This window comes from Trichechus manatus, unplaced genomic scaffold, assembly GCF_000243295.1.
Source record: "Trichechus manatus latirostris isolate Lorelei unplaced genomic scaffold, TriManLat1.0 scaffold00002, whole genome shotgun sequence".
In the NCBI taxonomy this organism is placed as follows: domain Eukaryota; kingdom Metazoa; phylum Chordata; class Mammalia; order Sirenia; family Trichechidae; genus Trichechus; species Trichechus manatus.
Window position 1 is genome coordinate 20874704 of NW_004443938.1, and position 16529 is coordinate 20891232.

At 41.3% G+C, this 16529-nt stretch overlaps 1 protein-coding gene across 2 annotated transcripts in view; it reads right to left on the reverse strand.

Annotated features, from left to right (window-relative positions):
• PLEKHG1 (pleckstrin homology and RhoGEF domain containing G1) overlaps window positions 1-16529 on the reverse strand; it is a 133930-nt gene that overhangs the window by 30094 nt on the left and 87307 nt on the right. For both annotated transcript variants that reach the window (XM_004368829.2, XM_023729125.1), the window contains 2 exons: window positions 8979-9025; window positions 3004-3154 (listed from right to left, as the gene is read on the reverse strand). In XM_004368829.2, the coding sequence (XP_004368886.2) occupies window positions 3004-3154; window positions 8979-9025 (198 nt within the window). The remainder of the gene's footprint in view (window positions 1-3003; window positions 3155-8978; window positions 9026-16529) is intronic.

A 16529-nucleotide genomic window follows, 5' to 3' on the forward strand; every position in this document is an offset into this window, starting at 1 on the left:
AGATGATCATGTGATTTTTTTCTTTCCTTTTATTTATGTGGTGTATTACGTTGATGGATTTTCTAATGTTAAACCATCCTTGCATACCTGGTATGAATTCTACTTGGTCGTGGTGTATTATTTTTTTGATGTGATACTGAATTCTATTGGCTAGAATTTTGTTCAGAATTTTTGCATCTGGGAATCTACATTTTATTTCCATTCTCAGACCCAGTGTTATAAAACGACCCTGAAACCACACCATTTAACTAACACCTTCCAGGTAGGTTCAAGATGAACAGCAAACATAGAAGAAGAAAAAAATTAGACTGTTTTTTTCTTTTCTCCCCACCCTTACTTTTAGTCTTTGAGGCAATCCTGTTCATAGGTGAACAGACTGAGTAGAACAGAGCATACTGTTATGGGGATCTTCATGGATGGCTTCTTCAAGATAAGAATCACATAGAGAAAATCCTCTAAACCAACCATAAGAGCAAAAATACTTCAAAGGCAACCAGAAGTTAGTTTTGGATTAACACAACCACTGTTCTTTATCAGCTCTCAATATAGATGAGTAATGGCTGTTTTTCCTATCAATTAACTTTTGGTAAGGCTCTTGATTTGTTATATCTGACATGCTTAAGTAACCAAGATCTTAGACTTTTCTTCTGATAGATGGCCACCTTACTGTCTGGAAGGCCATAATTAGTGGTTATTGGGATACATGAAAGGTTGGCAGTTCAAACCTATCAGCGGCTCCATGGGAGAAAAGACCTGGTGATCTGCTCCCATAAAGATTTCAGCCTAGGAAACCCTATGGGGCAGTTCTACTCTGTCCTATAGGGTTGCTGTCTTAGTTATCTAGTGCTGCTATAACAGAAATACCACAAGTGGGTGGCTTTAACAAACAGAAATTAATTCTCTCACAGTTTAGGAGGCTAGAAGTCTGAACTCAGGGTGCCAGCTCCAGGGGAGGACGTTCTCTCTCTGTTGGCTCTGGGGGAAGGACCTTGTCATCAATCTCCCCCTGGTCTAGGAGCTTCTCAGCACAGGGACCCTGGGTCCAAAGGACACTCTCCGTTCGCAGCGCTTCCTTCTTTGTGGCATGAGGTCTCTCTCTCTTTGCTCGTTTTTCTCCCCTTTTATCTCTTATAAGATAAAAGGTGATACAGACCACATCCCAGGGTAACTCCTTTTACATTGGATCAGGGATGTGACTGGAGTAAGCATGCTGCATCCCACCCTAATCCTCTTTAACACAACCTAATGCTGCCTCATTAACCACAGGTGAAGATTAGGATTTACAACACAAAGGAAAATTATATTAAATCACAAAATGGAGGACAACCACGCAATACTGGGACTCACAGCCTAGCAAAGTTGACACATATTTTTGGGGGACACAATTCAATCCATGACAGTTGCTATGAGATGGAACTGACTTGATGGCACACAATACACACATACACAAGTCTTAGATGTCACAGTTAGCAGAGATCAACAGGGATCAGTATTATTTGATATTTAAGAATTTTTTGTACCCTGACTTAGCAAATTAATCCCATTCATTCTAAAAGACTATTAGGATCAATTTAAATAATAAAGTAATATCCCTGATGTGGCTCCATGGCACATAAGATCTCCAAAGATGAGTTGCCCAGGCAAACAGAGAAAGGTGAGAAATTTCTGGTAAAGCTGGATGATACAAGTTCTTAAAATTTTAAATGCATGTGAACTAAGCAAAACCGAAAGGATTATCTGCGTTAGAAGCCTGGAATCCTTTAAAAGAGATGCATATAAACTGCAGGCATGTTGACATAGAGAGGAACTCTGGAGGAAAATGTGTTCTAAAATCTTTAAGAAGGGAACTTACTGCAGTATAAAAAATAACACCTTAGTCTTATAGAGTGCTCGTGAGCCACAGTGAACATGGGCACGTTATAGGACTTGAACCCAGACACAGCCCTGCTCTAGACACTCTGCTATACTGTCTTTCTTATGTTGCAAAGGTAAGGAAACCCTACTTACAGAATGATGATGACTTTCAATCATACTTTTTCCATTTTTATACACTTCCTTAAAAACCTGGAAAACTAAACCAGTTGCTGTCAAGTTGATTCTAACTCATGGTGAGCCCATCTGTTATGGAGTAGAAGGGTTTTCTTGACTGTAATCTCTAAAGAAGCAGATCGTTAGGCCTTTCTTCCGCAGTGCCACTGGCTCGGTTTGAACCGCCAACCTTTCAGTTAGTAGCTGAAAGGAAACCATTTGTGCCACCTAGGGACCTGTGAAAAACTAACCAGTTGCCATCAAGTTGACTCTGACTCAAGGCAACCCTACGTGTGTCAGAGTAGAACTATGCACCATAGGATTTTCAATGGCTGACTTTTCAGAAGTAGATCATCAGGTCTTTCTTCCTAGACAACCCTGGGTGGACTTGAACCTCCAACCTTTCAGTTAGCAGCTGGGCAAAATTAACCATTAGCAGCACCCAGGGACTCCTCTGTGAAAACGAATGGGAAACAGTATAAAGAAAAGATATCCTGAAACGATACTAAGCCCAGCTCAAAGATCATTCATCACACCATTCATCTGCCCTCTCCCTTTTCAGCCCCTTCTCTTTGCTCTCTTGCAAAAGTCAATCTATGACAAGTAACTTTCCCTCTCAACCGCCTACTGAATCTGGGCTCATGGAAATAAAATAAAACACAAAACAACTGTTTTTCATTCAGATGATAGCTCGCTGCCCAAAACTGTCACTGCCCAGTGCAAGGCCCTGGTAAGCTCTATCAGAATCAGAGCTAAAATTAATCTCTGTACTTGGCTCTTGTCAATGGGGCTGTGGGCCTAGCATATAAATATCTCTAATTCCTCAAAGCAGATTAGTCAGTTGTAAAGTATGAGCGTGGAAAATGGTACCATATGTCTATGGCTTTTTCCAAAATGTTTTTTCTCTCCAAACTTAATATATACACACGGAATCCCCATGCCCTGGAAAGCACTCAAGGGGAGGCAGAAACTCACATGCAGGAGGAGGTGATACTTGAGTATCCGCTGGACTGGTTTCAAGAGGAAGGAGCCCAGTGGCAGGGAGTGCTTTAAAGTCTCCTGACGCTCCCTGAAGAATTTGGCCAGCATCTTGTTCCTCATACACTCCGTTAGCACTGCCACTGATCTGCAAGAAGAAGAAATATAATTTTTTTAATCCAAAGTGTAATGCTCAACATGGATACTAAAAGGTTTAAATGGTAGCGTAAGTGTAAATGTCCTAAAACAGGTAGGGTAGCTACAGAGGTCTAGCTGGACTATAATGGTTTTTGGCAAATTGAAAAAGGTGCCCCTCTGGGTGGTAGTAGTGCCACGGCCAGATGGCTTCTAAGAAGTTAAGTGGTTTCCTTCTGGAAGATGCCGTTCCCTCACCCCCATGCCAGGGGCCATGGCATGGCAAAGGGGACTTGAGCTGGATTCAGCCACCAGTTGTCCCCTATCTGGGAGTCTCTGTGCAGTGTTCAAACTGTACATCTGTAGTCAGTTTCTGCAGGCTAGCTTGCATACAGTTGGCACTCTTGTACTAAGAGAAAGGAGCTCCTTTTTAGATGAGGCACTGGTGGTTCAGTGGTAGAATTCTTGCCTTCTGTGTGGGAGACCTGGGTTTGATTCCCGGGCCAATGTACCTCATGGACAGCCACTGCCCATCTGTCAGTGGGGGCTTGTGTGTTGCTATGATGCTGAACAGGTTTCAGCGGAGCTTCCACACTAAGATGGACTAGGAAGGAAGGCCTGGTAATCTACTTCTGAAAATCAGCCAACGAAAACCCTATGGATTACAATGGTTGAATCTACAACTGATCACTGGGATGGCACAGGACCGGGCAGTGTTTTGTTCTGTTGTGCGTGGGGTTGCCATGATGTGGGGCCAACTGGATGGCAGCTAGTAACAACTTCTCAGTAGATGCAGCACTGTGTTGGGACACTTCTTGTTGCCTCTGCTGGTCACATTTGTGTAATACACTCACTGCACACCCTTATGGTGGCCCTCCTTAGAGACCTCTTCCCACAGGTCAGGCTCTCTTTCTACCTCCAAGTGGTTCTTTTCATTGTACACCTGACTTCTGAAAAGCCTAGATCCTCTTGCTTCTTGGGCCATATACCTCACTGCAGTGTATCAGAAAAGTGGGTCAAAATTATTTCTCCATCTCAGCTCCCCCAAAAGTAATAAATTTAGCCTCCAAACCTCGTAAAAGAATTGTTAAAGTAATGCTTGTATGTTACACATAAAACAAGCTAGCATGCCTGTGTAGACACACACACGCATGTATACACATCTATAAATTAAAATCTTATGGTCTTCACAACTTTGAAGGAAGCAGGTGGAAATAATTTCAACCCCTCTTCCTCTAAGTCAGTAATAAGTTTCCAGGATTAATTTAGAGCATCAGATAGAGCCAAACACCATAGTAAGATTCCTTAGAAGGAAGAGAAATGGAAGCCTCATAATTTAGCTATTAGAATCCCCTTTGTGCCCAGCTGCTTTGTTCAAACTGTTCAAACTGACTTTCTTCTCTTAAGATGAGATTTCAAAACTATTCTCTGCATAAGGTCCTTCTTCATGTAACCTAGGAAAGTTTTGAAGGTTCTTTAGAGTCAATCAGCTGCCCAATAGTCCTTTGGCTGCCTGGAGGCTCGAGCCCCTGTCCAAGAATAAAAATCTGCAATGAACCATCAGCACACCGAGCCTGGGTTCTCAGAAGAAGCCTGAGCGTGTGGAGGTATCTGAGGACAACGTCCTGGCTCAGTCTGTGCACCTCCCGGGGGAACAAGGGGAGGCCTGAGCCTCTTCAAAGTGAAGTCACCGGGGCGTGACTGGTATGAAGAAGGTGGCTATCTGTCAAGGTAGGCTGGAGACATTTAATATCACCATCCCTGGATTCAAAGGGGAAGGAAAATTGTCAGATGGGCTGCAACACCTGGCTCTCCTGGCTTGTTAAGACTGGGGTAAAGGAAGCTTGGCTTCGGACAGCAAACTGATTGGAGACAAGAGGGCGAGAGAAAATACTTTCCTGTGATTATGAAAGCCACACAACTGGGCAAGAACTTGACATTCTTGCTTCCAAGCATCTCTCTGCTAACGCATGTTTCTTTACATCTTAAAAAACAACAACAAAAAACCAGTTGCTCTTGAGTCATTTCCGACTCCTGGTGACCCCATGTATGTCAGAGTAAAACTGAGTTTCATAGGGTTTTCAATGGCTGATTTTTCAGAAGTAGATCACCAGGCCTTTCTTCTGAGGCACCTCTGGCTAGAAGCCAAGAGCATTAACTGCTTGCAACACCCAGGGAGTCTTCCATCTTCAAAGTCAGACTTAGAAGAAAAATACAATTTCCTCCAGGGAATTGTCCTTGACTCTCCTCACTGGGATGTCTTCCCCATACCTCAAGTATCTTTAGCTGCTACTTCACATTACTGTGCGTGTACTACATTAACTGGTATTTATTGATATGGACTTCCCTAACACGCTACAGGGTCGCTATAACTCGGAATCGAATTTGACGGCAACAGGTTTGGGTTTTTTTTTGCAACATGCTATTCCACAATTGCATTTGGCTGAGTTCTGATCCTCAGAAGAATAGAAACTGCTTGAAGGCAAGGGATGCATTTGTATCCTGCCAATACACACTGAGTTTGTAAGAGGACTCCAAGCATATTGTTGTTGGTGGTTGCTGTCCAGTTGATTCTGACTCATGGTGATTCCACGTGCGTCAGAGTACAACTGTGCTCCATAGGGTTTTCAAGGCTGTGAACTTTTGGAAGCAGATCGCCAAACCTGTCTTCTGAGGCACCTGTGGGTAAGTTCAAACTGCCAACCTTTCGGCTAGTATTCAAGCATTTAGCTATCTACACCACCCAGGGAACAGAACAGGCTCTTAAAAAAGCTCTTGTGCAAATGATGTTATCTTTCCCCAACCCTGAAGCAGCCTAACATAGAAAAAGGTTGCCTTTATTTTATACTCTCCTTTCTCTTTTTTTTTTAATTGTTTTTTTGGATGAAGGTTTACAGAGCAAATTAGTTTCTCATTAAACAATTAACACACATATTGTTTTGTGACATTGATTGCCAACCCTACAATGTGTCAACACTCTCCCCTTCTCAACCCTGGGTTCCCCATTTCCATTTGTCCAGCTTTCCTGTCTCCTCCTGACTTCTTGTCCTTGCTCCTGGGTTGGTATGCCCATTTAGTCCCATATACATGGTTGAGCTATGTGTATTACTGTTTGATTTATGGGCCTCTCTACTCTTTGGCTGAAGGGTGAACCTCAGGAGTGTCTTCAGTGCTGAGTTAAAAGGGTATCTGGGGCCATACTCTCACGGTTTCTCCAGTATCTGTTAGACCAGTAAGTCTGGTCCTTTTTGGTGAGTTTGAATTTTGTTCTCCATTTTTCTCCTGATGTGTCCGGGGCCTACTCCTGCAATCCCTGTCAGAGCAGTCAGTGGTGGTAGTCGGGCATCTAGTTGTGCTGGAGTGAACTCTCCTTTCTTGGTAAGTCGGAAAAATCTAAATTTGCAGTTTTGGAAGTTTACATTAAGAAGTTATTTCTTAAATGACATGTTTATAATGAAATTTACATCAATATAATCCCCCTACAAGCATCTCAGACCCTAATAATTGGGTCCAGAAATGTGTTGATTCCTCAGAATTTGAATGTTTTTTCCTTTCCCTCAGGAAGAAATTTTGTGGAGAAGTTGAGAGCTGACTGTGATTTCTCTAAATTAGGGTGTGGTACAATCCTGGTTTTTGGCTTAAGGACCATGAGATTTAGTTGAAGTCTACATTAATTTCCTGATAAGTTCAGCATTGAGATGGAAACAAATACCTTAAGAGAGAAAATTGCTTAAGTGAAACTGTAAGCTATGGGTAGGTCTGCATATAATGATGCAGTGATGAATGTGCTAATCTTTTTCTTTTTTTTCTTTTTTTTAAGGAAAAGCATGGTTGGCCACTGACCAGATCACCAAGGCACAATATCCTGGCCAACATTTAGAGGAGACATCAGTAAATCTGGATGGACCTAGAGTTCCTGGGTGGTGCAAATGGTTAATGTGCTCAGAGTTAACGCAAAGGTTGGAGGTTTGAGTCCACCCAGCGGAGCCTCCAAAGAGAGGTCTGGTAATCTTCTTCTGAAAAATCAGCCATTGAAAGCCATACAGAGCGTAATTCTACTCTGACACACGTGGGGTCAATGTATGTTGGCATCAACTCAATGGCAACTGGGTACTGGTTAAGTCTGGGCCTCTGGCTTCATCGGCCTTTTAATCTGAAGTGGCATCTCTGGGTCAGTCCTCAGCAGGGGTCTCCCATTCGCTCCTCCTTACCAGGGCTGCACTAGTGGCTCAGCCTGCTTGCTTCTCTTCTGGGTAGATCCCACCACCCACTTCATCCTTAGAGATTTTTCTCTATCAAGACTGGCTAGAGACTGGGTAAACTCTCCCCAGCTCTCCTCTTCCTGGCTGGTCCCTAATATAAGAACTCAAGTTTTGCTAATCATGTGGGGAAATAGACAGTAAAAAGACATGCGTGGGGAGGGGTGGACATTCCAAAGCTTCAGAAACTTTACAGGATGTAGCAGCATGAGGTCTGAGGCTGGGGAAACCTAGGTTCAAGTCTTTGCTTGGCCATTCATCCGCTCTGTGGCCTTGGTAAAACCAATGTACCCACTCGAGCCTTGGTTACTTCACCCATAAAATGGGAATGATACAGAGTGGTGATGAACTGGCACTTTTTGAGAACCTACTAGATACTAGGCACTGTGATGGATGTGCTGCTTTTCTTTAATCCCTCAATATCTCTTTGATTGTTGGGAAAGTTACATTCAACAACATTTCATACTTAACAGCATTTAGCACAATGCTCAGGACTCAGTAACTGCTCAACAGACATCTTTTGGAGAAAAAATAAATTCCCACAGTTGTGGCCCACGGTCTTGGGCTCGACTCTCTTACTCAGATGGCCAATGTGTCGTCCAGGGTATGCTCCCTAAACTGTCCTCCTGCCATCGGTCTCCCGTGTAAGCAAAACTGAAACTATCACCCAAGGAAAGGACTCTGTCCCCTTTGCTCATCCTGGCTTATAGTGATCTGCCTCTTCTGTGAGTACTATAAAACTCATATAGCCTATAAAACGGATATAGCAAAAATGTGACATATTTTACCCCAGCTAGATTATACAGACTCATTAGCAAACAAATAAACAAACAAAAACCAGTTGCCATCAAGGTGACCCCATGTGTGCAGAGTAAAACTGCACTGCATTGGGTTTTCAAGACCATAACCTTTCAGAGATGCCCCTGGGTGGGTTCAAACAGCCAACCTTAGAGTTAGTAGTTGAGCACTTAACCCACTGTACCACCCAGAGACACATCAGAAGTGCCTCCCAAATTCTTACAAATGTGGCACACATATAGAAAGGTAAATAGACAGGGCTCACAGCCAAACACAACAAGTTCATTTTGTTTTCCACTGAAGACACCTCGAAATCTCTTTGGTCTCTTTCCAAGTCTTTCATAATTTTCCCTATGTGGGCACTCCAGGCCACAAGCCCTGCTGGGAGCCCCAGTCTGGAGGGATCAGTATCTGGGTGCCCCTATAACCCTTTCTCCATCTGCCTAAGTTGCAAAGTCCTCTCTTAAGAACAAGGACCACATGTTTGCATTTCCCCCTAGTATTCAGCACAAAACCAAAAAACCAAACCCATGGCCCTCCAGTCAATTCCGACTCATAGCAACCCAATAGGACAGAGTAGAACTGCCCAATAGGGTTTCCAAGGAGTACCTGCTGGATTTGAACTGCTGACCTTTTGGTTAGCAGCCGAACTCTTAACCACTACGCTACCAGTGTTTCCATGGTGTCAGGCATATACCCCTAACAACCCGTATATTTGAAGACCAATTTGACACAATATGAAAGTGCAGAAAACTGCCCGTGCCCGTCCACGGTCCATACCTTGGATAGTTGGTGCAATACTGGGTATAGATGTGGAACTCTTCACTCTGCAAGGACACAAAAGAGGCTTTTGTGGGCAAAAAGGCCACAGACATCAACATACACTTAAAAACAATAAAAAAGCAGCAGAATTCATTTCTTTAAATCTGTTGCTCTGATCACACAGTCTGTTTCCTGAGCCCATGTGGCTGCCGGCTATGTTTCTGGGATGATCCATTTTTTTTCTACCTGGTTGTATACTGAGAATCCACATACATTTGAACTCATTTGAGTTCAATACACATTTACTGAGCATCTGCTGTGCCACAGTGAACCGAAAGCAAATATGAAGATGAAAATAAAACGTCTGTCCCAAGATGCACACAGTCCCAATGTGCAGCATGGAAGAGAAATATAAATAGATAATTTACACACCATGTGGTAAGAACCCTGTTGGAAGTACGTGCAGGGTGAAGAAAACGGCTTTACGTGTCCAAGTCTTTGAATAGGTAGTTTTCTCTGCCCACCATCTTTTCTGCCTTTGTCACGGAACAGCCACCATGCGTAACTTTGAGACTGAAATGAGGCTTTATTTCCTTCAAGAAGCCTTCCTTGAGTGCCCAGGCTGAGCTAACTGCTCTTCCTCTGGGCTTCCACAACACCCAATACTTACCTCTCCTGTAGCATTTACCAAATGAGCGTGAAATTTTCTGTTTATCTATCTCCCACTCTAGACTGTAGAGTTCCTTCAGGGTAGTAGCCATATTGTGTTCATCTGGCACATAATGTCTGTTGAACTACTGAACTCCCATATTTCCTAGATGCTGAAAATTATTTGAGGGCAGAATCCAAGTCTACTCATCTGTACACATTCGTCATGGCCTCACTGCCTCAAATGCAAAAAGCTTTGACTGACAAATGTGGGATTCTTGCCTTTTGCTATGATCAGATTCCCACTTCCCTAGTATCTCTTTTTATTTCTGTGGCCATCTTAGTCTTTCAGATGCCTAATCATTTTTATTAGGTTTTGGGAAATACTAAATTAATACCTTCTGCTGATAAAGGATATGTTTTTAAAAAGGTAAAATCATAACTTCCATGTAAATAAAAAATGAACACTGTCAAAGACTGTATTTAACCTATTAATGAATGAATAAGGCAGTAAGATATTATAACTGACACAAAAGGGAAATAAAAGTACCACACTTAGGCCAATCAGGAATGCTGATATGAATTTACAAATAGAAATAAACTGGCTTTTTCCATCAAGATGGGTGGGTGAGGAAATCAACCGTCCCTCCACAGAACAGAATTCATTTGTGTATGTGTGGTCAAGAACCATCTGCATCATCATCACTTACCTATAATTAACCAAGTTGTAAAATAATTCAAGGACAATGAAAAATGCAGAGACCCCACTGAATCACATAATGTAGAAGGGGAAACTGGAAAGTACTTAGTTTTCTATTGGAGTGGTTAAGAGATCCGCTGCTAATCAAAAGGTCAGCAGTTCAAATTCACCAGCTGCTCCTTGGAAATCCTGTGGGACAGTTCTACTCTGTCCTATAAGGTCGCTATGAGTTGGAACTAACTCAGTGGCACCTAACACCAACACAACAAGTAATCCTTTTGGTTGCTTTCAAAGTCTTTGACAATTTATCAGTACACAGAGAAGGGAAAGATTCTTATAGATGAGTAGGTGAGGTGGCAGAAGCTAGGTTTTTAGACTTTTAATTGTGTAAGACTGTCCGTCAGAATGAATAATTCAAGACCAAGAAATTACTAGCTCTTACAAAATCTAAAATGAAATCATATTTTGTTAAAGAGCCACAGACTATTTCTGGAGGTCTTTCACTGTCTGCTCTTTCTGACTTTTTACTTCCTTTCACTTTTTAAACCACTTCATGCTGTATTCACATATGACTTCAAGACATTCCCTATTTTTTGGTAACTAATGCTTGAATTAAATTTTTCAATTTTTCTGATTTTAAAGAAGTCTCTACTTTTCTTAGATGTCTTCCTGTTAAACTCAACTAGGATTAGAAATAAAACTTTTTATTATGGAAAGTTTCAAACATATATAAAAGTAGAGAGGATGGTATAATGAATTCCCGTGTATCCATCACACAACCTCAGCCATCATTAACTCATTATCCACAGCCCACCTCCTCTCCTGCTTCCCCCATACTCTGAAGCAAATTCTAGGCACCGTATCATTTCACTCGCAAATATCCTAGTATGTATGTAAATATTATAGACTGAATGGTGTCACTCCAAAATATGTCTTGTAAATCCTAAAGCCCTATTCCTGTGGATGTAATCCCATTTGGGAACAGGTTTTCTTTGTTATGTTAATGAGGCCATATTAGTGTAGGGTCTGTTCTAAGTCAATCACTTTTGAGATGTGAGAGCAGATTAGGCACAAAAGAGAGCGGACACAGGAGGAAGACCAACACTATTTGAAGACAACAGAGGTAGATCAGTCTACAGGCCCACGAACTCCAAGGATGGCCAGGTAGAGACGCTGGGACAAGGATTTTCCCCCAGAGCGGACAAAGCCTTCCCCTAGAGACGGTGCCCTGAATTTGGACTTCTAGCCCCTAAACTGTAAGAAAATAAATTTTTGCTTGTTAAAATCACACACTTGTGGTATTTTCTGTTACAGCAGCATTAAGAAATTAAGACAGTCTTTCAAATAAGGATTTTTTTTTTAAATTGTGCTTCAAGTGAAAGTTTACAGTTCAAGTTAGTTTCTCATACAAAAATTTATACACACATTCTTATGTGACCCTAGTTGCTCTCCCTATAATGTGACAGCACATTCCTCCTTTCTACCCCAGATTTCCTGTGTCCATTCAACTAACTCCTGTTCCTTTTTGCCATCTCATCTTGCCTCTGGACAGGAGCTGCCCATTTAGTCTCATGAATCTACTTGAGCTAAGAAGCACTCTCTTCACGAGTATCATTTTATGTCTTATAGTCCAATCTAATCTATGTCTAAAGAGTTGGCTTCGGGAATGGTTTTAGTTCTAGGCTAACACAGAGTTCGGGGGCCATGTCTTCTGGGGTCCCTCCAATTTCAGTTAGACCATTAAGTCTGGTCTTTTTACTAGAATTTGAGTTCTACACCCTACATTTCTCCTGCCCCATCAGAGACTCTCTATCGTGCTCCCTGTCAGGGCGGTCAATGGTGGTAGCCAGGCACCATCTAGTTCTTCTGGTCTCAGGCTGATGGAGTCTCTTGGGCTAATATTTTCCTTGTGTCTTTGGTGTTCATCATTCTGCTTTGCTACAGGTGGGCTGGGACCAATTGATACATCTTAGATGGCCGCTTGCTAGCTTTTAAGAACCCCAGATGACACTCATCAAAATGGGATGCAGAATATTTTCTTAATAAACTTTGTTATGCCAATTGACATAGATGTCCCCTGAAAGCATGGTCCCCAGACCTCCACCCCTGCTACTCTGTCCCTCGAAGTATTTGGTTGTATTCAGGATACTTCTTAGCTTTGGTTTAGTCCAGTTGTGCTGACTTTCCCTGTAGTGTGTGCTGTCCTTCCCTTCACCTAAGATAACTCTTGTCTACTATCTAGTTAGTGAATAATCCTCTCCCCTCCCCACCCTCGTAACCATCAAAGAATGTTTTCTTCTGTGTTTAAATCTTTTCTTGAGTTCTTATAATAGTGATCTTATACAGTATTTGTCTTTTTGCAACTAATTTCATTCAGCATAATGCCTTCTAGATTCATCCATGTTATGAGGTGTTTCACAAATTCATTGCTGTTTTTTACCGTTGTGTAGTATTCCATTGTGTGAATATACCATTATTTGTTTATCCATTCGTCCATTGATGGGCACCTAGGTTGTTTCCATCTTTTTACTATCATGAACAGTGCTGCAATGAACATAGATGTACATATATACGTATTTGTGTGATGGCTCTTATTTTCTCTAGCACATATTCTAAGAAGTGGGATTGCTGGATTCTATGATACTTCTATTTCTAGCTTTTTAAGAAAGTGCCAAATCAATTTCCAAAGTGGTTATACCATTTTATATTCCCACCAGCAGCGTATAAGTGTTCCAGTCTGTCCACAAATAAGGATTTTTTTTTAAAGAAGCTTGACTACAATATCATTATCACACTTTAATAATTCCTTAATATCATGAAGGTTCACCACTCACTATTTAAAATTTCTATTTTCTTAAATTTTCTAAAATAATTTGCTTGTTTGACTTAGAATTCAAATAAGGTCCATATGCAGCAATTGATTAACATCTCTCTTAAGCCTTTTAATCTACAAGTTCCCTCTCTTTTTTTTTCCTTTGCAATTTAGAAGTCTGTCCCATTTTGCTACATACATTTTCACCAAAATTAAAAGAAAAAAAAAAAGAAGTCTGTCCTGCAGTTTCCCACAGCTGTAGCTCTTAACTGCTGTGCCACCAGGGCACCATTAATTCACTAGGAGTTGCAAAATGGTGACATTTCTAATTTTATTAGTCTGGCTTCATTTATTAGCCAGAATTTTTTTCCAAGAAAGAAATTTCCTTGTATTAACCATTGGTTACCCTGCAGTTTGTGGTTTGTATAGGAAAGGCAGGATAAACGCTTGATTCTTCCCCTTAATTTCCAAAATAGTGAATTGGTTCTCCGGTATGCTGTGAAGGTGACTGGTTTGTTTTTTTAATAACACCATAAATTTGTGAATATATTTAACGAGTTTCAATTGTTTTCAGATAATAATATCTTTGTTGTTGTTAGGTGCCATCGAGTCTGTTCTGACTCACAGCAACTCTATGTACAACACAACGAAAACACTGCCCAGCCTTGTGCCATCCCCACAATTGTTGTTATGCTTGAGCCCACTGTTGTAGCCACTGTGTCAATCCATCTCTTTGAGGGTCGTCCTCTTTTTCGCTGACCCTCTACTTTATCAAACATAATGTCCCTCTCCAAGGACTGATCTCTCCTGATAACACGTCCAAATTATGTGTGACAAAGTTTCGCCATCCTTGCTTCTAAGGAGCATTCTGGCTGTACTTTTTCCAAGAGAGATTTGTTCATTCTTTTGGCAGTCCATGGTATATTCAATATTCTTTGCCAACACCACAATTCAAAGGTGTCAATTCTTCTTTTGTCTTCCTTATTCATTGTCCAGCTTTCACACGCGTACGAGGCTAATTGAAAACACCATGGCTTGGGTCAGGTGCACTTTAGTCTTCAAGGTGACATCTTTGCTTTTTAACACTTTAAAGAGGTTTTTTGCAGCAGATTTGTAATCCAATGCATCATTTGATTTCTTGACTACTGCTTCCATGGGCGTTGATTGTGGATCCAAGTAAAATGAAATCCTTGACAACGTCGTCAATCTTTTCTCCGTTTATCATGATGTTGCTTATTGCTCCAGTTGTGAGGATTTTTGTTTTCTTTATGTTGAGGTGTAATCCATACTGAAGGCTGTGGTCTTTGATCAGTAAGTGCTTCAAGTTCTCTTCACTTTCAGCAAGAAAAGTTGTGTCATCTGCATAACGCAGGTTGTTAATGAGTCTTCCTCCAATCTTGGTGTCCTGTTCTTCTTCATATAGTCCAGCTTCTTGGATTATTTGCTCAGCATACACATTGAATAGGTATGCTGAAAGGTTACAAACCTGATAATATCTTTACCGATGCTCAAATTGTGTCATTTTAGGCTAGTAGGAGCCTCTACTAAGGAGTCCAGGTGGTGCAGTGGTTAAATGCTCGGCTGCTAACCAAAGGTCGGCAGTTCAAACTCACCTGCTGTCCCACGGGAGAAAGATGTGGCAGTCTGCTTCTGTAAAGATTACAGCCTTGGAAACCCTATGGGGCAGTTCTACCCTGTCATAGGGTCACTATGAGTCAGAACTGACTTGATAGCAGTGGATTAGGAGCCCCTTCTTGAATAACATCTCTAGTATCCTTGATATGACCCTATAGTCTTCGATAGCTTTCTTGTTTTTGGTATGGCAAGATGGTCCAGACCATCATGTATAGTTCCTATCCCACACCAGTATCAACTGGAATTCCCTCTGCGTGGTAAAGCCACCAACTGGACACACATACAGTTAGGTTGATTTGTTTCATCTTGATTTCAATTTTTGGAAACTGTCTTTTTAAACCTTAATTTTGTGGAATAATTTTGTAAAATATTTGTATGGTTTCAAAGTCAACTCTACAAAGAAATGCAAATTCAAAGAACTCTAGTTCCTATTCCTTTCCATTCTAGTCTACTCTTTCCCTTTCCCTATAGTTGACTAATTTTTAATTTTATAGTTTATCCTTATTTTTTTTAAACATTCGTATTTAAATATAGGCATTCCACCAGCTGCCTTCTTAGATAAACAAAACACGCTACACCAGGGATGCTCACACTTTACAGTACATCATAATCAACTAGAGGGTGTGTTAAAACAGATTGCTGGGCCCCACTCCCAGGGTTTCTACGGTTGGGCCCAAGAATTTACATTTCTAATACATTCCTGTGTGATACTGATGCCAGGGACCACACTTTGAGAACCACTGTGCTATACACACTTTTAGCCACTTTTTTTTTTTTTTTTTACTCCATAGTAGTAAACAGAGAAAGTCTTTGTTTTTATTGCTACACAGAACTCCATTATGTGGATATACTATAGTTGATTCAACCAACTTTCTGTTTATGGACATTTGGGTTGTTCGAAGTCTTTTGCAGGAACAAATATTACTACAAAAACAGCACCACACTTGTTAAATTTTTGTCAGTGTACGTTTGGAACAGATTTCTGGAAGTAGGGTTGTTGGGTTCACTAGTAAATTCATATGAATTTTGCTAGATGTTGCTAAATTCCCCTCTGTGCTGTTTTGTTTTCCATAATTATGAGAGTGCCTTCTTCATGGCCTTGCCAATATAGTATGCTGCCAAATCGTTAAGCATAGTATTTTAAAAAAATCTAAATTAGTTGCCAGCTTTTAAAAGTTGGAAGGTCTCATCTGAATATTCTGATTTCTGGTTTCCCCTGAAAAATCAAAAGCTCCATTAGCACTGGGCCTGCAGCCTCATGTGACAATTAGTGCCCAGTGAGACCAGATAAGCACCTAGATTGCTGTCACCTCCACCTGGGCCACTTCACGCATTGTGTTCACCTGTTTGGCTCCTGAAGGCACCAAGTGACCAGCCTGACTCCACGGATGAGAAAGGCAAAGTGATTTGCTCGAGGTTATTTAGTTAATTAATAGAAGACTGGAATGTTCCCTGGGTTTGCTCATACTTTCTCAAGAGCTTCTTGCTTCTTCCTTCCTGACCCCGGCTGCACTCTTTCTGGGATTGAACAGTATCAGGCTGACTTTCCGTAAATCCTGGGACTTTCAGGAATTAAATTCTGCCAGCCTGAGAAACAACAGCCTCAGTGAAAAGATGCCTAAATTACCTCACATATTTGACCTACCTACACACAGCCCTAATAAAGCCTCGAGAATTCTGCACAACTGAATTTCTGTGCATCTTGTGACATCACTGCTCTGTTTCTATCTTCAGTTAGAGAGTTCTGACTTAAACCAGCTACTTATCCTTAATA